At 42.8% G+C, this 20,952-nt stretch overlaps 1 protein-coding gene across 3 annotated transcripts in view; it reads left to right on the top strand.

Moving 5' to 3' along the window:
- LOC147899954 (uncharacterized) overlaps positions 1-20,952 on the top strand; it is a 153,800-nt gene that overhangs the window by 91,325 nt on the left and 41,523 nt on the right. For all 3 annotated transcript variants that reach the window (XR_015541271.1, XM_087376529.1, XM_087376530.1), the window contains exons 16-19: positions 4,668-4,814; positions 5,315-5,374; positions 5,515-5,619; positions 5,803-5,964. Coding sequence is in view for 2 of the 3 variants with exons in the window: in XM_087376529.1 (XP_087232655.1) it covers positions 4,668-4,814; positions 5,315-5,374; positions 5,515-5,619; positions 5,803-5,964 (474 nt within the window). In the remaining variant the exon portion in view is untranslated. The remainder of the gene's footprint in view (positions 1-4,667; positions 4,815-5,314; positions 5,375-5,514; positions 5,620-5,802; positions 5,965-20,952) is intronic.

Genomic DNA, 20,952 nt, shown 5'->3' with positions numbered 1-20,952 from the left:
TCTATTTTTTGCAAAAAAAATAAAATTGTTTCTTTATTAGTAGTTCATGCATTTGTTCGCAGCATCATCTTGTGAAGCTAATTACAGGGCATCCTTCACAGCCACAGTTGAATGTGGCTATTGCAATCTTTCATGCACGAACGAAACAAATTGAGATCTTTCACAGTGAATGTGGCTATTGCAATCTTTCCTGGAAGGCAATCTTTCACGCACGAACGAAACAAATTGAGATCCATAATTATTATGTCAGAGAGATTGCATGCGTATGAGATCAGTTTGATCTATTGTCTTATAGATCACAATGTTGCAGATATTTTCATCAAGGCCTTATCCAGAGAAAAGTTTGAAGTTTTCTGCAAAGTTTTGGGCTGACTTCCATGTGGTGTTAGAGGTCCCTCCTTGTACACAAGGGCATTGTCATTGCAAGACGGTGTTGGAAATAATGCAATATTTTCAAATATTGTAATATTTAAGGTAGTGGCCAATGTATTAAGTAGTTAGTAGGGTTAGGGGCACTTTTTCCGCATAAGATTTTTCCCCTGACCATACTTAGTGGTTGAGTGGTTTTATTGCCTAGGTTCTAAGGTTTTGTCATGTTCACAGCTCCTTTGTACTTCATTCTTAAAACTTTAATTCAGGATTGCCCCTTGTTTTTGCTCTCCTCTTCAACTTCACTTCTAACGGGTGTGCCAAATGGTTGGGCCGTGAGGGGGAATGTGGGACCTCCACTCAAGAAACTTTTGCCAAATGTTTTTGGAGTCAACGCTAAACAAAATGTTTTGTTCTCACAGGCTAGACAATAATATTCTCGTTTGGTCTCCGTCTCAGTTGAAAGATGAGTTTTGTCTTGAATAAAAGTTTCTGAATAAGGCCTTGGGCGGGTGGATTTGGTGGTGTTGGGAATAGACTAGAGAACAGCATGATGAAGCGAGCGGGTGATCAGGGTGGCTCTATCCCCTAGTAGGAGGGTAGCATCAATATCAACAAATGTAGCAGAGAGATGGGCATTGTATGTGGGGGCTGATTTGTGATAAAAAGTAGTGTATGTGATGGGATGAGCTCGGTTAGGGGAGTAGGATGGACAAACTAAATAATATGAAGATATGGTTTGCTGTAGGTGGGGGTAGTGGGAAGCAGAAATCTATGATGTGAGAGGCAAAGGCGGGGATCCCACGAGGTAGTCAGCTACATTGAAACCTTCTGCATGCGGAAAACAAGTGAACTTGCTAGAAAAAGGCCATCTCTTTAGACCATCGTAGAGAATTAGATAATGCATCCTATCCATTTTGTGAAAGAGTGCCCATGTGAGGTGACACAGGCATGCTTGTCTGCGGAAACTTAAAAAAACACGTGCTTTAGTCAATGTTATGAATGTCAGGGAATATTATCGAGTCATACTGAAAATCAATGATAGATACCCAGCGGTCTTCAGTCCTGGCATTGAAGTCTCCAAGAAGGAAAACTTTCTTGCAGCTTGAGAAATTCAGGCACAGGGCTATATACGGCGACGAGTCACCCTTGAGAAATTTAGGTACAAGGCTATATACGGCGGCGACTCTTGGGGCTCCTTGGCAAAATGTGAGGTCTCTGGGGGAAAGTAGCAAACTATGATTAAGGTGTCTTGCAGAGATGTGCTCTTGATCTAGATCCATGGGAATTTGGGGTGTGTCGGTCATGTTGCTCTATAGAGACCATGTTAGTAAGAGATGATTTGTATAGAACTGTGAGACTGCTTGATCTGCATACCCCACCTGTCTCTCCAGTCTCGTCATAGTAGGCTGACTCCCATATATATCCTCAGGCTGATGGTATTGGACGCTCGAGGCTTTGGTGAGTGTTGTGTAGAAGATGATGTCTCGTCTTGTGTATGACTCCGAATCCCTTTGTGCCACTGTTGGCTTTCCCTCCTTACAGGTGGCATCTCGATGTGTAAGAGGATGTGTCTCGTCTGTACAAGGAAGTAAGATCCTCATCCACAAAGAATTGGGGAGGTGGATCCATGTGTAGCCTGCTAGGTCGATGAGCTCTCCTTTTATATCCGTAAGCAATGATCTCTCTTCTTTCGGCAGAGCATGCGGCAATACTTGATATCATCTCTGCCTTGCTGGGAAGGTTATTCTTAGTCTCGAGTCTAAGTTGATGGCATAAAACCTTACACTCATCATCGTACCAACTATTGTAGGGTACTGAACCAAGGGATAGCACTAGAGTAAAATGGGTGGTGTGTGCAAACTCATACAGGGCGGCCTCATGAAGAGAGTGGTGATTATAGTGGCTCGATCTTTTAGGAGCAAAATGTCCTCAAGATCTGTGAGTAAGATGGAAATTTGTGAAGAGTACTCAGGGGAGAGACTGTGATCAAAGTGGATGGCATGATATATAGTGTGTGTGGATGGTGTCGGTGACGTGCATCGTGTGGTGAGGGATAGATATAGTAAAGAAAAGGTAGGTGTGGTCAGCTCCTGATGGTGGTGGGGAGATAGAGAAGCCAGCAAGGGGCGAAGGCAGGGGATCCCATGCGGTAGTTGAATACACTTGAGCCTCCCCTTGCGAATCCACCTGAGGAAGGCCATCAGTCTGGACCATGGTAAATGAAAAGGTCACGTATCTGGCCTATGTCCAAGAAAGCATGCCCATAAGATACATCCAATGGTGGTGTAAGTAAGAAGCCTGTAATGGATCGCTGTCTGCTATCTGGATGAGTAGTCCATCGTGCCCTCCTAGATGCTACCCGACACCTGACGAGCGCCACATCAACCCCGGTCAGCCGTACCCCACGTGTGAAAATAGAAGAGATGTCGGTGAGTGTGATTTGTGCGTCTATCCTCCGTAGGGTGTGCCGCATCTCGATCTCAAGGTCTCTGCCTCTCCTGCTCTCTGTGACCGGGGGGTCAACTTGCTCTGCTTGGAAGAACTCTGTGATCATACTCTGGAATGGGCCAGGAAAGACCCTTTGCCCTTGTCTCCACGATCTGATGAGACGCTGTCTATGTCGTACCGCCTCATGGATGAAGGCTGCAGGCATCTTTGATCTGGGTATCAAAGGAGTCTAGAGAGGCCCTCGAATCCGTCTTTGAAAAGGAAGTGGTATCGTCCTCGATCCTTCTAGATAGCCCCTGGTGCTAACTCTAGTAACTCAGCATAATTTGCATTACTGAGCATAATGATTCTTGATCTTGTAAGCCCTCATAATCGACAAGTTGAATGGTGTCCAAGCAAATCTCTTCTATGTAAATGAACTTTAAGAGGGAGACATAGTACTCCATCTTCACCTTGACCTTGGTAAAGTCATGACTAGGGCTTGTGATCGATTGGGCATTAGATGGAGTGGTCCTCCAGCTTACTGCCTCCAAGAAGTCCTTTGCAATGTGCTCAATAGCATGGTGTGGCTAAATTGGGAGGATTGGTGATTTATTGTGCCATTAACTGATGCGGCATGGGAGAGGATGACCATGGGCTTAGGGGAAAAGGGTTTTTCCAAAAAGGATGAGAATGGATTGTACCTTCTCTTTGGGTACAAACTTGAACCTAGAAAAGAAAGAGTTTGAAATGAGAGGGGAAGAGAGAAAAGAGAAGAGAGAACATAAACTAGGGAGGAGGAAAGAAAGAGGAAAATGTAGGTTTATGTGAGGATGCGTGGATGAGTATAAAGAATGGAAGAGAGGTGATTGATAAAAGATGGGAGGGACAGTGTTGTGAATAGAATTTGTGAATGTGTCTATTTTGAAGAGAATGAATGTGTGATTAAGGTTTGGTAAGATATGTGTGGTTGTGTAAGTATGTTGCAGGATAAAATCAAGAGAATTGTGTGTGTACGCACATGCACATATGCATGCGCAGCTGTGTGTGTTTTTTTGTGAACTGGGGGGAAACAAAATGATTGAAAAGAGGTGTGAGAAAAGATGATTTGTATGTATAATGCAAAGGATATAAAAAGGTCAAATATGAGCAGGAAATTAAAGTGTAAAATGCAAAAAGAAGAAACTAACAAATATGCAAATATTAGAAAAATAAACCTTGGATGTGCGCAAAGGAGACATAGCTGACTTAAAGAGGGGCAATGGACTGAGTTGCAGCTGTTCAGGGGGTAGATGGAGGGAGTAGGAGGTTGCAGCAGCGAATGAAGGCAGGACTAGGAGGAGTGTAGGGAAAGGAACGAGGACAGTGCAGTGAAGCTGGGCAGCCCTGACGCAGGAGCACCCAGCTATCAGGAAGAAGGGAGGCCAGCAGCAAGGGCTTTAAGAAGGAAAATTGGGCTTTGGGATCAAAAGATGCTGGGAGGCTGGGCCAAAGGCAATGCAGTATGAGGGGGAAACGAGAAACAGGAAAAGGGGCCAACCACAGGGGAGAGTGAGGGAGGCTAGCTGAAGGTTAGCTGGCCTTTTTAATGAGATTTTCATTCAGACTTTATAAAGTCCAAAGGAAATCGTTGTGCCGTATTTTACAGCATGATATATAATGCACATCATGAGATGTCAGAAGGATTTTGTGCTTTGGCCACATTTTTAAATATACCAAAGTTTAATACCATTGGGCTTATGTTATCTATAATGTGCCTAAATGTGTGTGAACTACAATTCTGAGAATGGTTATTACCTTGCAAGCATCATTCGTATTTGAGCAAATTCAGAATGGCCTTAAAGTAATGCATGCTTTTTGTCCTGCAGCGTCGATGGCTGGCATTTGGAAATCCCGCTCTGCGAAACATCATCACAAAGTGGCTTGGAACAGAGGCATGGATTAAAGAGTTAGATATTGTTGCTGGCCTTCGCCAATATGCCAGTGATTTGGAGCTTCACAAAGAATGGAATCAGGTCCTCATCCATTGATGTGAAGTAGCTTGGATTTTACATTTTGATAACTATTTTACCTCAATCTTGTCTAAGTTACACACACACACACACGCTCGCACGCACGCACACATACATCGTCTTTATTTTGTATTTTAGAGCGGGTAGGTACTGTCTTGAATCTCTTTCCCCATGCATTTATGTATGTGCATATGTATCTTATGTATGTGGACATGATGCCAGTGCATTCACACACGGGACCTCCCCATCTCTCTCTCTCTCTCTCTCTCTCCCTTTCTCCCTCCTTCTCCCCCCCCCCCCCCCCCCCCCCAACTCTTCCTTTTTCCTGTTCTTTTTCTATTAATAATTGTGTTATAGCTTTTGATAGTACAAAGGGGATGGGAAATTAACACAGATTTAGAGTTTTTTCTGGAGTTGTTGAGATTGTGCATTTTTCCAGAATGTGGATTATGTAGTACTTTTTTGTGAAGGTTAAATCACTAATTTATGTCTGGCTTCTGTAGGCACATCGGCAGAACAAGAGAAGGCTAGCTCAATACATAAAGAAAATCAGTGGGATGACGGTAGGTGCTGGCAATGCAATTTACAGCGTATCTTCTGAAGGAATGGTTGTGGAATGCTATTGAATTTAGTGCACATTCTAAGGTGCAGAGGATTCTTGCTCCAATGCTCTGCAAGGAAGCTTATTGTTAAATATGTGCAGGTCAGTGTGGATGCCATGTTTGATGCCCAAGTGAAGAGGATACACGAGTACAAAAGGCAGTTTCTGAATGTGCTAAGCATTATTCATCGCTATGACTGCATCAAAGTGAGATATATATTGAGGGTTTATTTCCATTACCACATTCTGCATTTGCTGTCTTTTTGTTGGAAAGAATCCTAGCTACATAGTCCCATTTTTCTGGAGAACATAATACGTACTTGAATTGTGACATATGTTTTGATGTCAGTTTTTTGTGACCTTATGGAGATATGTGTTGCATGGATGCAGAACATGCCTCCTGAGGAGAGAAAGAAGGTTGTACCACGTGTGTGCATCATTGCAGGAAAGGCAGCTCCAGGATATGAGTTTGCTAAGAAAATAATCAAGCTGGTGCATGCTGTTGGGGAGAAAGTTAATCATGACCCAGATGTTGGTGATCTTCTCAAATTGGTACTTGACTATCACCAATATAGGTCCAATTCTGCTTGCTTTTATGGTATCACTGCCAGCACAAACATGCATTCTAAGAGGTGGCAGTTCAGTCTTGCTCTGGTCATACGCCTTGACTAGCCACTAAGCTATGTGTTGCCACACTTGCTGTGATCCATCCAAGTGAAAGATAGATTGGTGGCTTGTGCACATGAAAAGCTGGGGATGTGAGTATAATGTGGCACATTTACTGTATGTAGAACAAATTTTGGGTAGCCTATTTTAGTTAGTTTGAGTGGGGTTTGGATGCATATTCGGAGACTTCTTGGATATGCTCTTGCATTCCTGACCACATTGTGATAAATGGATGAATGTATCTGTTCCAAGCTCGTGCGACTTTCTTTCCTATTTCACTTACAGGGAACCTAATGTGGACCACTTTAACAGGGCTGCTAATTCACAGCCACTCATGACTTCATTTTCTCTCAGTGATATCAGAGCATTTCCTGAGACATGTTGCTCTATAGCATTCAATTATCTCGGGTCCCTTGAAGCAGCTAGTATCATCTCAAATACATATTTGGAGCTGCTTGGTTGGCTTGGACTGTTTCTTGCATTTCATCTATTGTGAAAGGTTTTTGAGACTTTAGGGAGCTTTTGGAGTGGATCCATTGATGTGCTTTAAGGATTCGAGAATGTTGGGCAAATAAAATAAGGGTTTCTCTCGTCAAAGGGGAAAATATTTGCAAAGCTCGGAGTCCAGTGACAATTTTTGGAGCTCACATACCAAAGTATTGAAGGGTAGCGATGAATTACATCATCATTGCCTCTACTTCTTTGAAGGGATCGTGCCCCCTTGCCAATGATGTTAACCCACAAAAGGGCACGAAAAGATAACTTGTGTGCATGTCTCATGAGTGGAAGTATAATCTTGATAACACGCAGTGAACAAATAGTTACTCAAGGAGTACAAAGGCAAGCTCATAGCTCAGGCGTCCACTCCCTACTCAAGTGTACATCAATGAAGACACCTTATTGCACTACACAAGAAGACATGTAAAATTTCACAAGAAGACATGTTATTGGGAGAGACTAAAATGAAATCGTTTAGAATTTACAAGCAGTTATAGCTTGAATGAAGAGATTTGGACTACTTCTTGATTAGCCTTCTCCTTTAGTGCTAGCCTTCGTCATGGCTGAGTTTGCCCTTCACCTCCGGAGTGCCGACAGAAACTTAGTACGAAGACTTTGTATAAATGGATGCTCAAGTATGTGTGGATGTGAGGATTTGTATGTGTGAGAGCATACTTTTATACTATGGTCTATACCCATTGTTGGGCGCTGATGACGTCAGTGGGGATGTCATAGTAGCTAGTCCCTGCTATGTGTGATGGAGTTTATGGTTTTCAATCTTATCAGTGACTCTCATGAGATTAAAACTGCACTATGTTGTGTTTTTAGAGGATGAGTTTGGGAATGTTCCTGGATTCATCTAGGTATATGCTTCTACCGTATTAGTGGACATGCAAATTTCACCTTGTGAAGTTTTCGTCCAAGTTGCAGCCTGCTGGTATTGCGATAATTCTTTCTATCTTAAATTGTGCGTTGCCCTATCAGCTAGATTTAGATTTAGATGCTCGTTTGGGAGAGACTAAAATGAAATCGTTTAGACTTCACAAGCAGTTGTAGCTTGAATGAAGAGATTTGGACTACTTTTTGATTAGCCTTCTCCTTTAGTGCTAGCCTTCGTCATGGTTGAGTTTGCCCTTCACCTCCGGAGTGCCGACAGAAACTCAATACGAAGACTTTGTATAAATGGATGCTCAAGTATGTGTGGGTGTGTGGATTTGTATGTGTGAGAGCATACTTTTATACTATGGTTTACACCCACTGTTAGGCGCTGATGACGTTAGTGGGGATGTCATAGTAGCTAGTCCCTGCTATGCGCGATGGAGTTTATGGTTTTCAATCTTATGAGTGACTCTCGTGAGATTGAAACTGCACTATGTTGTGTTTTTAGAGGATGAGTTTGGGAATGTTCCTGGATTCATCTAGGTATATGCTTCTGCCGTATTAGCAGACATGCAAATTTTACCTTGTGAAGTTTTCGTCCAAGTTGCGGCCTGCTGGTATTGCGATAATTCTTTCTATCTTAAATGGTGCATTGCCCTATCAGCTAGATTTAGATTTAGATGCTCGTTTGGGAGAGACTAAAATGAAATTGTCTAGACTTCACAAGCAGTTGTAGCTTGAATGAAGAGATTTGGACTACTTTTTGATTAGCCTTCTCCGTTAGTGCTAGCCTTCGTCATGGCTGAATTTGCCCTTCACCTCCGGAGTGTCGACAGAAACTCAGTACGAAGACTTTGTATAACTGGATGCTCAAGTATGTGTGGGTGTGTGGATTTGTATGTGTGAGAGCATACTTTTATACTATGGTCTACACCCACTGTTGGGCGCTAATGACGTCAGTGGGGATGTCATAGTAGCTAGTCCCTGCTATGCGTGATGGAGTTTATGGTTTTCAATCTTATGAGTGAATTTCGTGAGATTGAAACTGCACTATGTTGTGTTTTTAGAGGATGAGTTTGGGAATGTTCTCGGATTCATCTAGGTATATGCTTCTGCCGTATTAGCGGACATGCAAATTTCACCTTGTGAAGTTTTCGTGCAAGTTGCGGCCTGCTGGTATTGCGATAATTCTTTGTATCTTAAATGGTGCATTGCCCTATCAGCTAGATTTAGATTTAGATGCTCATTTGGGAGCGACTAAAATGAAATCGTTTAGACTTCACAAGCAGTTGTAGCTTGAATGAAGAGATTTGGACTACTTTTTGATTAGCCTTCTCCTTTAGTGCTAGCCTTCGTCATGGCTGAGTTTGCCCTTCACCTCCGGAGTGCTGACAGAAACTTAGTACGAAGACTTTGTATAAATGGATGCTCAAGTATGTGTGGGTGTGTGGATTTGTACGTGTGAGGGCATACTTTTATACTATGGTCTACACCCACTATTGGGCGCTGATGACGTCAGTGGGGATGTCATAGTAGCTAGTCCCTGCTATGCGTGATGGAGTTTATGGTTTTCAATCTTATGAGTGACTCTCGTGAGATTGAAACTGCACTATGTTGTGTTTTTAGAGGATGAGTTTGGGAATGTTCCTGGATTCATCTAGGTATATGCTTCTGCCGTATTAGCGGACATGCAAATTTCACCTTGTGAAGTTTTCGTCCAAGTTGCGGCCTGCCGGTATTGCGAGAATTCTTTCTATCTTAAATGGTGCGTTGCCCTATTAGCTAGATTTAGATTTAGATTTAGATTTAGATGCTCGTTTGGGAGAGACTAAAATGAAATTGTCTAGACTTCACAAGCAGTTGTAGCTTGAAGAGATTTGGACTACTTTTTGATTAGCCTTCTCCGTTAGTGCTAGCCTTCGTCATGGCTGAATTTGCCCTTCACTTCCAGAGTGTCGATAGAAACTCAGTACGAAGACTTTGTATAAATGGATGCTCAAGTATGTGTGGGTGTGTGGATTTGTATGTGTGAGAGCATACTTTTATACTATGGTCTACACCCACTGTTGGGCGCTGATGATGTCAGTGGGGATGTCATAGTAGCTAGTCCCTGCTATGCGTGATGGAGTATGGTTTTCAATCTTATGAGTGACTCTCGTGAGATTGAAACTGCACTATGTTGTGTTTTTAGAGGATGAGTTTGGGAATGTTCCATGATTCATCTAGGTATATGCTTCTGCCGTATTAGCAGACATGCAAATTTCACCTTGTGAAGTTTTCGTCCAAGTTGCGGCCTGCTGGTATTGCGATAATTCTTTCTATCTTAAATGGTGCATTGCCCTATCAGCTAGATTTAGATTTAGATGCTCGTTTGGGAGAGACTAAAATGAAATCGTTTAGACTTCACAAGCAGTTGTAGCTTGAATGAAGAGATTTGGACTACTCTTTGATTAGCCTTCTCCTTTAGTGCTAGCCTTCGTCATGGCTGAGTTTGCCCTTCACCTCCGGAGTGCTGACAGAAACTCAGTACGAAGACTTTGTATAAATGGATGCTCAAGTATGTGTGGGTGTGTGGATTTGTGTGTGTGAGAGCATACTTTTATACTATGGTCTACACCCACTATTGGACGCTGATGACGTCAGTGGGGATGTCATAGTAGCTAGTCCGTGCTATGCGTGATGAAGTTTATGGTTTTCAATCTTATGAGTGACTCTCATGAGATTGAAACTACACTATGTTGTGTTTTTAGAGGATGAGTTTGGGAATGTTCCTGGATTCATCTAGGTATATGTATATATAAAGTGGTAAAAGCCTAGAAAATGTGCAGTTTTACGAGTGTTGTAGAGAAGAAGAATACATAGGGTGTTAGGGTCTATGAGGCCAAGACCACCTGTAAAAAGTTTTATTTGCAATCTCTACTAGGAGAGATTAACTCTGCAGCAAAGATGTATGCTAATTTTTCTATACCTGAAAAGGTTGCGATTTGGAACAATGTCAAAACTTTTGCAAGTCTTCTGGGTTCATTTGCAACACAAGTCTTCCTTTTCTCTGTGCAGCTAAGAAGTTTATTGCAGCAGCTTGTAAGAATTCTCTAACTAATGTCTCAAAGTGGTTGAGATATTGCTTGATTGCCATAGTACCAATTGTCTATGAACTAGGAGAGAAGCATGCTTCAATCTTGCTTGAAACATCTAATTTTACTACACTCTATACTAAGATAGATTTGGAAGATTTGAAGTCATGAATAAGAAAGCTTGTTTCACAAGTTTTCAATTTTAGATATGAAAAAGACAGATGCAAAGTTTTAAGAGTTGAAAAAATTAGCCTTGCATTTTGATTTTTGTTGGATGAAATCTAAAAAGCAAGGCCTTGATTTGAAAAAGAAAAGGTGCACAAAAACTGAAGATGCTGAAGATGTCCTTTGTGGGTTCAACTTCTTCTAGATAATTTGTTCGTTACTCTAGGGGTCTCTTATTTCAACAAAGCATGGGCAGTCTTGTTTTGTGTTCTTAGCAAAGTTCTACCTTTTTACTTATGAATTTTAGTTTATGCAACGATTGATCTCTTGAGACACTTGTCCAATGGGGCTTCATAAACGTAGTTAGGTTAGGAGATTCATAGATGACTTATTTGTCCCAGACATTCCAAACTTAAAAGATATTCTTTTTGGCATGCCTGTTCATCCTGTCAGGATCATAGGCTTTTTGGATCAGGGCAAGGACTCTACATGGTATATTAATCCGAGTGCTCATCTTTCTCTTTTGGGTTCTTGGAGGTTGTGGCTCTTTGAGGAGTCCCGTAAAGTTTCTTCAGTGGAACCCCGAAGAGTGGGAATGGATTGTTGCAAGGAACCAAGAGAAGAGCATTCCTTTTTTTGGTTACACGGTGATAAGGAAAAAATAGAAAGACAACCAGGAATTATGTACTTCACCACGTCAGATAGGTTAGACTTCATAGGGATCAGCTGCAATGTGGGCTCGTAGATGATGAGCTTATGAGCCAGGTTCCAGAGCAGATATCCAGAGCACACAAATAACAAGTCAATCTCCCACACAATCTGACTAGAACACACACAGGAACACACAGACTCTTTGAAAGAGGGGAAAGACTACACAGCCTGAAACAGAGTGAACTTAGAACTGAACTTCCCCCCAAAAAAAAACTCAGAAAACAGTCAGCCTCAGAATACTATGAACCCACAGCCCACTGCTCAACGGCCAGCAAGACCCCCAAGCATAACCTCTGTGTGTATTCTTCTGTAATCATTGCTTTGATCACTCCCAGGTAGTTAGCATTTAACACTGCCCAACCATGAGTACACAACTTGAGGCAATGGCCAGCCTATGACCCTCGTGCCCACAAGCTGTCCAAAAGAAGAACTAGCGGGTACAATCATCTGTGCAGGTACGTTCACCGTACAAGCAGCCGTACAATCATACGTACGATAGCAGGTACTTACACCCTGTACAACCATGCACAGTACTTCGTACAGCCTGCATTTAATGACGACCATCCTCTGTACAGCTCACAGAAGACATATTTAATGACCCGTACATACCCATACAGCCTGCAATCAAGGCACCATACTACCAGCCCGTACACGATCCCCTGCATCAACCCGTACAAACTCGTACGGCTCTTTCCAGCCCTCAACCCACGCACGTCACCCGATGCAAGGCTACCCTTAGGCATCTTCCACACGACTAGCATACACCCCCCGGTGTAGTGTTTCTCCATGCCTGAGTGCTCATGAGCCCATAAACTCGAAGTTCCTGCAATCGAAATCCCACACCCGTCACGTACACAATCACCATCGCAGCTTCCTTGTCTCACAAAGCTCTCTTCGTCACACCCGATGGACTTCACGCACAGGTTTCAGCTCCCCGCTCACACAACCTCCCATCAACTGCGAGCCTCTCCAACCTCTCTGGTCGTTCCACCACCAACTCTTTTAGAAGCCCCTTGTCAAATACAGCCAAATGATCCTTCCAGCAAGCTCCCGTCGTTCAGCTCCTAGCCACCACGTCGCTATCTAGAAGCTCCCCTTCTTCCTCACGTAGCCACCTTGCATGTGTAGGATGCCTTCCCAATCAGTCCAGCCACCTCAGCCTAATTTGCCACCTCATCAGTGACATTTCACCACTCTCAAGACATTTCCCCCAAATCACATTAAATGCACATTTTGGACCTTTAGTCACACAATTCCCACACACATTAGCATGCACATTAAGACTTGCATGTACCCCCATACACACACATGAAAAGCCCCTTGACATGGGCATCAAAACATATTGAATTCCCGTAACATGCAAGTGCACATTGACTCAGGAAAATATAAAAAAACCCTTCATGACTTGATTTACATGACCCCAAAAACATTTCACTTGACCACACACTGATCACCCTTGCTGTGGAAGTTTGGTACAACCACATTGCATTTCATCATTTCCCATGAAGTCCCTGCAAAACATACTTTATTATCTCAAAAAAATATACATAAGTCCATCGTGCTTGAGAAAGAAAAATACACAAATGCCAAAAGCCCACACCTACCCTAGATGTGTACAACTATGTGCCTATCCACAGCTATATACAGTGCTAAAAAAACTTGATACATATTTTGTCCTATCATTTTGCCCATCCCCAAGTCTGCAGACATTCATGTCTTGCAGATAGAGGTATATAAGATTTGCATTTCTTCTGAGATATCCTCATCCATGAGGTCTTCCGGCTTATCTGGTTTCATCACAGTAGGTCCACAGCCGCCCACACTCATGATCCTATAAAAGTATTTCTTTAGTCTGAAGCCATTAACTCTGTTCTTATGCTGCTGACCATCCAAATCCTCAAGTTGATATGATCCATTTTTGAATTTCTTCGTCACACGAAAAGGTCCATCCCATTTGGTCACAAATTTCTTCTTGAAGGTAGAATCCAGACTACTGTTGTATCTCAAAACTAGATCACCCTCCTTGATTTTCTTATCCCTGAATTTCCTGTTTGCTCTCTTCTGATTCTCCTCTTGAACTAAAGCATAATGTTCCACCACCTTTTGTCTATCTAGTTGTACTTCCTGCAAATCCAATAGCTGGTTTTGGAAAGTAGAATTTGAATCCTCATTTATCTTCATTAACATCTGTAATGCAGGAATTTCTACTTCCAAGGGCAACAGAGCTTCTTTCCCATAAACAAGATGAAATGGTGAAAACTGGGTGCCTTCTTTTACTGCAGCTCTGTAAGCCCATAAAGCCCAGTGCAAAGCAAGATCCCACTCCTTCTCATAGGTTCTCATGATCTTTCCCATGATACTAGTACACAAACCATTAAATTTTTCATTCATCCCATTACATTCAGGGTAATACGGACTTGCATATCTGCGTTTAATCCTCAGCTTACCGCATAATAAATCTATCAGTTTACTCCTGAAACTTGGACCTCTATCAGAAAGCAACTCCATTGGTACACTAAATCTACAGCAGATATCTTTATACACAAACTTACATACATATTTTGCATTGATAGCCCGTACTGCTCGTGCTTCAGCCCATCTCGTCAAATAATCCACAGCTGTCAGCATAAAACAATTTCCCCTGGCTGTCATGGGTAGAGGACCGATGGCATCTATTCCCCATTTCTCGAAAATATTATAAGCAAGTATGATATTTCTGAGTTCTGGATGTAAGATCCTCTTACTCATTTGCTGACACTGTAGGCATGACTTGCACCAATGTCTTATGTCTCTCTGGAGGGATGGCCACACATATCCTTATGTAAGTATTTTTCTTGGCATGATTTTGAAAGCAAAATGTCCTCCACATACTCCCTCATGGTTAGCTTGTAGAATATGAAAGACTTCCTCATGCCAGGGAATTCTTCTGAGCACCAGATCAGCCCCTTTCATATAAAGAACATCATCTATCAGACAATAAGAAGTACAGCTTTTGATAAATCTGTATTTTCTTTGTTTCGGAACTTCTTCAGGCACTTTACCAGTTAACAGGAAGCTTTCCTCACAAGCTAATGTCTCCCTTCCTTTGTATAAGGGCTCCTGCACTCCTACCGCATCAACATAGGCTGCTGTAATTTCCTGCGCAGCATCATGTGCATTTACATTCTTACCTCTTTCAATATGCTAGAGTGTCCAGGCATCCAATTGATTTAACAGTTTCTTCACCACACTTATCCATCTCTTCAGATGAACATGCTTAACCTTCCAGACACCTAAAATTTGCTTCACAACCAACATAGCATCTCCCTTAATCATGAGTCTCTTAATACCCAGACTAATGCATAGTTTCAAACCTTTGAAGAGGGCTGCATATTCAGCTTCATTATTACTGTTGGCTTCAAGCTGAATTCCCATTTTCCGAATCTCATTTCCTCTAGGATCATAAATGACAATTCCTCCTGTGCTTTTATTTAAACTTTTTTTGTAAGATCCATCAAAGTGTAAAACAGATGCATCCTCTAGTACTTTTTCTTCATTCATGTCAGTGTTCTTCTCCACATCTTCAACTAAAATAGGTCCTTCCTTATAGGTGAGGAGATCAGCCAAGGAAGCTCTGGTAGAGTTCTCAACCAAGAAGGTAAAAGAGTACTCTTGTAACTCTACTATCCATTTAATCATGCTGCTGGAGATGTTTGTACTATTCAACATATGAGGCAGTAATGAACATGAGGTGAGAACCACAAAAGGCCTGGACAATAGATAAGACCGAAATCTCCTATAGGCATACAAGAGGCTAGCCAGGACCAATTCAGCCACTAAATACTTTCTTTCTACTTCACTCTTCACCCTACTGGCATAGTAGATTGGCCTTCTTTCTCCTCAACATTGAGATCAGGATTCAATGATTGCTCAATCAACACCTGGGTTGATTCTTCAAATATTTAAACAAATTGGGGTATTTCTGCAACATCTTCAAATATTCTTCTTTCTCCTCAACATTGAGATCAGGATTCAATGATTGCTCAATCAACACCTGGGTTGATTCTTGAGAACATTTGGGCTGCATTAAATCCTCGATAACCTCAAACCTATCCACTTCTTCCTCACTGACCCCTGTTGCTCCCACAAAATCCACCCATGATTCCTCATCTACCAAATCCACCAATGCTATTGTTCCTTCATCACTTTCTGAAGTCATCGAACTCTCATCCTCACTGCTGGTTTCACTTCTCTCTTCCTCTTCACTCGCTGAATCTGAAACTTCAGCCCTGCTTACCATATCGGAATTCAATTTCTTCCCATTCGTATGTACTGAAAAGATTCCTTTCTGCCAATTCTGAATTGCACCTACCTTCCTCAACCACGGCCTTCCAAGAATCAAAGGATAGGCTCCCAACCCTGTAGGCATTACATGACAATCCACTTGACATGAAACACTGAATGCCTCAACCTCCAGGCCAGGTACTATCCCTAAAGCCTTCACCTTGGAGTGGTTTGTCATTCAGATGCAATAACTAGAGGAGCGGGATATCTTCAATCCTAATCTTTCCACACAAGCCTGGGTAATCACACAAATCTGTGCACCTCCATCTATATAGGCCTCTCCAAAACCCTTTCCTTTATGCCATGCTCCTACAGCAGGTAAAAGATCCGCCAACTCTGAGACAGACATCAGCTTAATTGTACCTTTATGAGAGTTCTTCTTTGCTGGATTTACAGCCCGCCTCCATTCTTTTTTAAGCTTTGGGCATAGACCAATCATTTGAGCAAATGTAATGTCCGGTTTCCTCGCTGAAAGATCTTCCACCAAATCATAATCTCCCTGCTCCCTCCCCATGGGATTCTCGTTTCTTCATGACGTGGGGATCACTGGCTTGGCTCTCCTTGTCAAGGCCTCAGATCTTCTTTGAGTGGTAGGATGCTTCTTGGGCCATTTCGATTCAGTCGAAACTTGCTCTCTGGAGGATCCCCCGCTATAGACCAGTACATGTTGATGGGGATACCGCTTGGGAGATATTGGCTAGCATCACCGCTTGGCGTATTTGAAGGACCAGATGCACAAAGGCCTTAGACGGATCTCACGTCCATCCTGTTGGAATACTGAAAGGAAAGAGTAGAGTGGACACAAAATCAGAATACTTGCATATAGAATGAAGAAGAAAGAGGTCCTTAAGTAGGCACCTCATACAAGGTCACTGACATCACTGATGACCTCAAAGCTCCTCAATCATCTCCTCAATCTGCTCCTAGATTCACTCAATCATCCTATGTGGCTTTTCCACCACCTAACTGTGCTTGTGGGCACCTAACTGTGCCTCTAGCACTCACACATAGAAACATAAGGTGTGCCTGAGGCATACACCTTGATATATCCCAACAAACCCCCCCTCAAGGAAATGCCTCTGGCTATGTCAAGGATACATCTAGTCTCATAGTTTCTCATGCCATCTCATGGTGGTCAAGGATAAATCTATGGCTAGGTTCTCATGCTAGCAAGGGTTTCCTTGGGTGTAAGGTAAACAGAAAGGGATACAAAAAGACTTTCCAATGGTTATCTCCCCTACATGTACATGCACACAATGTCTGTAGGAGGTACCATGGAACAAACATACACATGGCCTACATCATAAGGTGACCAGAGGTGTTTACAAAACACACAAAACACAATAGTTTATTTTCATTCATTTTGGAGGACTATCCAGGCTGAGTACCTTGACTCAACATAAAAAGAGAGATCTGGAGCATATATGGAGATGTGTTTAAAATGCATAATCTTCAAAGGATGCCTCATCTTGTGGAGGCAAAATATCCATGTTAAGGCAAGGTCTTACCACATGGGCAGTGTCTAGTGCCTTATAAGATGGTACTATGATAGAACAAGTGGATCTGAAAGTCATATCCTTCATGAGAACAATTATCTTGTCATCTCCATAGTTGTGTAGAGAAGCATATCTTAGGTGTCTGACCTTCATCTTTTTCTTGTACTTGGAGTCAAATAAAAGTGCCATGAGAGTGTAGATCTCTGTATTTGCTTCCTTTTTGGCAACCATTGTTTTGGCAATCTTCAATAAGGAAGTCAGGTTGGCATTTTCATCCTTTGTAGCATAACAAGACATTGCTTTATGTTTTGGCTTTTCACATATTTGGCATAAGCAAGCCATGAGAGGCTCTAACCCAAGTATTGGGTAGTGTCTTCTCTCTTACAGGTAAAAAGAACTGCAATACTTCCAAAGTATAGCCACTTGATGTAGCAAATAGTAGTGACTAGTTTTCAAACAATGATGCTACTTTTTATATGCTTCATAGAAGTGGATGAAATAACCACTTTCCAATCACAACCAGGTCTAGCAAGTCAAAACAAAACTGAAGCAACACTTGTAGTGAAGTTATTAAAAACTTCAAAAGACCAGAAATGCTAGAGTAGCATTTTATGTAGCATCATTTTCAAAAGCATGTAAAAACTGTCAAAACTAGAGAGCTGAACTTGGAGGGCTCATAGCACACTCTTCAAAGCAAAAGAAAGAGGGCTTTCTGAGGCAAAAGAAAGCTGGTATACCACAGTAGATCCTCTGGGAAGAAGAGGCGAAAATATGCGTCAGGTTGCCTTCACCTTCATGAACAAAGTCGACTGGTTTTTCTCTGTTTTCTCCTTCAATATGCAGCCATTGCTGCTCAGATTTCAGCACAAGGTAGCTCTAGGTATGGACTAACTCCCCCTGAAAGGAATTAGAGAAAGTCGAAGCAGGCGCGGAGAACTTGCAGCAGAGAACTTCGACGTCTTTCGTACAATGGCGACCAGCAGCGCGGGTATTTCGTCGATTCCTTGCAGCCAGGAGTTCGCCCCATCTAGGTGGATCTTCAGCTGGAAGGGCGTGGGAAATGAGTGAGAAATGGAGGAGAACAAGCTTAAGCAAGTTTTTGGAAGAAGAGGGAGAGATGGTGAAGAAGAAGAAGAGGAAGAAGATGATGATGTGGCAAAAATGGGTTCAAGGAGGATCAAATGGCTCTGATACCATGTTGGAATACTGAAAGGAAAGAGTAGAGTGGACACAAAATCAGAATACTTGCATATAGAATGAAGAAGAAAGAGGTCCTTAAGTAGGCACCTCATACAAGGTCACTGACATCACTGATGACCTCAAAGCTCCTCAATCATCTCCTCAATCTGCTCCTAGATTCACTCAATCATCCTATGTGGCTTTTCCACCACCTAACTGTGCTTGTGGGCACCTAACTGTGCCTCTAGCACTCACACATAGAAACATAAGGTGTGCCGGAGGCATACACCTTGATATATCCCAACACATCCCTCATACACCTTGGCCAGTATTTGGGCTGACACCGTTCACATACTAATGGCCAATTGGGAGAGCGTGCAGGGTTCTTCCCCGACAGCCTCAACTAGGAGGGTTATATTCCTTAGGAAATGGAGGGGTTCCCCCTTTTTCTTAAGACTATAGCAGGGGTGAGGTGGCACTTTCAGCCTCAACCTTGGTTTCTTTCCAGCTCTTTTTGAGTTTTCTATTCTCTAATTTAGGGGGGTTTCGTCATGTATAGGATGACGTATTTCCGTTGTGAGCTTGCTCACGCGGGTATTTTTCATACTTAATAGTAGTCTTGTTCAAAGGGTAAAAAAAACTAAAGGATATTGAGTAATGCTAAGATCCATGTAACTACAATAGCTTCCAATTGCTTTACAAACAAGTTCACAAAACTCTGGAGGCTAAATTCATTCACTAAAAGAGTTCAGATTTTGTACATAGGAGAGGCCTCCAAGAAGATCCGCTAACTCGTAATCCACGAGGTCCTCTTCCCGTCTGAGCGGAAGTCTTAGCCCAAGAATGTCCGCTCAAAACCTAAGAAAAATGCTCATAGCCTCAGCCACAAAGAGCAACAGAAAAGGGGCAAGAGTGCACCCCTGACGGACTGATCTGGAAATCTGAATCCTGTCTCTCCTAACCCCTCGTATGAGCACTTGGCCATGGGCTGACCTGTACAAGGCTGAGACCCCTCTGATCCATGCATATGAAATACCAAAGTGATGAAGGGTGCCCTCCAAGAAGTCCCTGAAGAAGAAGACGCCCCGTCAACAGGAATCCCAATCACTGCCTCACCAAAAGAAGAGGGCACAAAGTCCTCGGGGAAATCTGCTAGGGCTGAAAAGAGTTCCTGTGAATCAGGCTCGACACAAGGGTGAAGAGGATCCCTTCAGAAAGAAGTGGATCAATGGGGTACCCAACCCCCTTTCCTCTACCCAAAAGGGGAGCTGAAGACTGCTCCTGAGAACCGTGTCTCTGAAAAACTGTGGAGGCCCCTCCAACCAGAGAATGTGCATGGTCAGGGAGAGGGGCTACCCCTGTGACAGGGAGGGGAGCAACCAAAGGGTCTGGGGGAGAAGTTGCAATCGGGGCTGCAAATGTAGCTGAAGTGTTTTGGACTGTGTGAGGTGCAGCACTGGGAACAGCTAGAATGAGACTCCAAAGCTCCTAAGGAGGTGGAGTTTAGGGCGGCGGCCTCCTGAAATGACGGGGGTGGAGGCTACGTACGAACCGGAACCCAATGAAGTGCTGTGGATGCCAGTGGAGGACGTGAGGCACCAGAGGTAGGAGGCGACTATACCGAAGGGGCACTCTATCAAGGAGGAGCACTCTGTCGTGGAAGAGCGGCAGCACCACCCTGTCGAGGTCGGGGAGTAGGTGCAAGAGCTGTCCCAGCCCCCTCTCCTTTAGTTTTAGAGGTTGATATCTATATAAATGACAACCACGTAAGTATGCTATGTTAAAAAGTAATCCTATTGCTTCTCAGAAAGGGCTATAATACAAGAACTACACTTTATTCCATGTTGTAGTTGGAATTTTGGCTTTGGCTATGTTTAGGATTCTTGAATGTAGATTCAAAATCCAAAGTGGGGAGATTCAAAGCCCATTTCCTTTAGGTTTGTTCTATTTTTGGAGTTCATCTACTCTTAGGTATCTGTTTAGTTTAGTTTCTCTCTCTCTCTCTCTCTCTCTCTCTCTCTCTCTCCCCACACACACACTTTGCTTTTTGGTGAAATCCATGTGTCATTATACTACAAAAAACAGTCCCAGAGAAAGGGACTAAAAATTACAAACATCAGAAGACATCATTATATGACAAGAAGGCAAGATAATCCATGTTTAGTGCATGCGGACAATCATAAAAGGATTGTCATGGAGAGGCACAAAAGAACCAATATTTAGTCAGAGAGGGATCACTAAAGACCTGATGGTTGTGGTCCTTCCAGAGGGTTCAAAGTGCCCAATAACAAACCCCCAATAGAAAAGAAGATCATATCCTTGCCTCACTAGATGAAACCCAGACATCCAGAAGTTGCCAAAGGAAGTACTAGGAAAACGTGCCTAAAGCCACTGCTGTAGTAAGAACAGGAAATCACGAGACTCTGGGCCTGCGGTGTAGACTCCCTTGTGGACAGGCATCGTCGACAAGTGGTAGGAGCAATATGATGACGAGCTAAAATCTGTCCAAAGGGAAGAACCCTAAGCATAACCTGCAATAAGAAAAACTT

This window comes from Dipteris shenzhenensis, chromosome 7, assembly GCF_047967505.1.
Source record: "Dipteris shenzhenensis isolate YYH24624 ecotype China chromosome 7, Dip_SZ_1.0, whole genome shotgun sequence".
In the NCBI taxonomy this organism is placed as follows: domain Eukaryota; kingdom Viridiplantae; phylum Streptophyta; class Polypodiopsida; order Gleicheniales; family Dipteridaceae; genus Dipteris; species Dipteris shenzhenensis.
The sequence above is the reverse complement of the archived record's forward strand: the minus strand, read 5'-3'. Positions and strand labels throughout refer to the sequence as shown.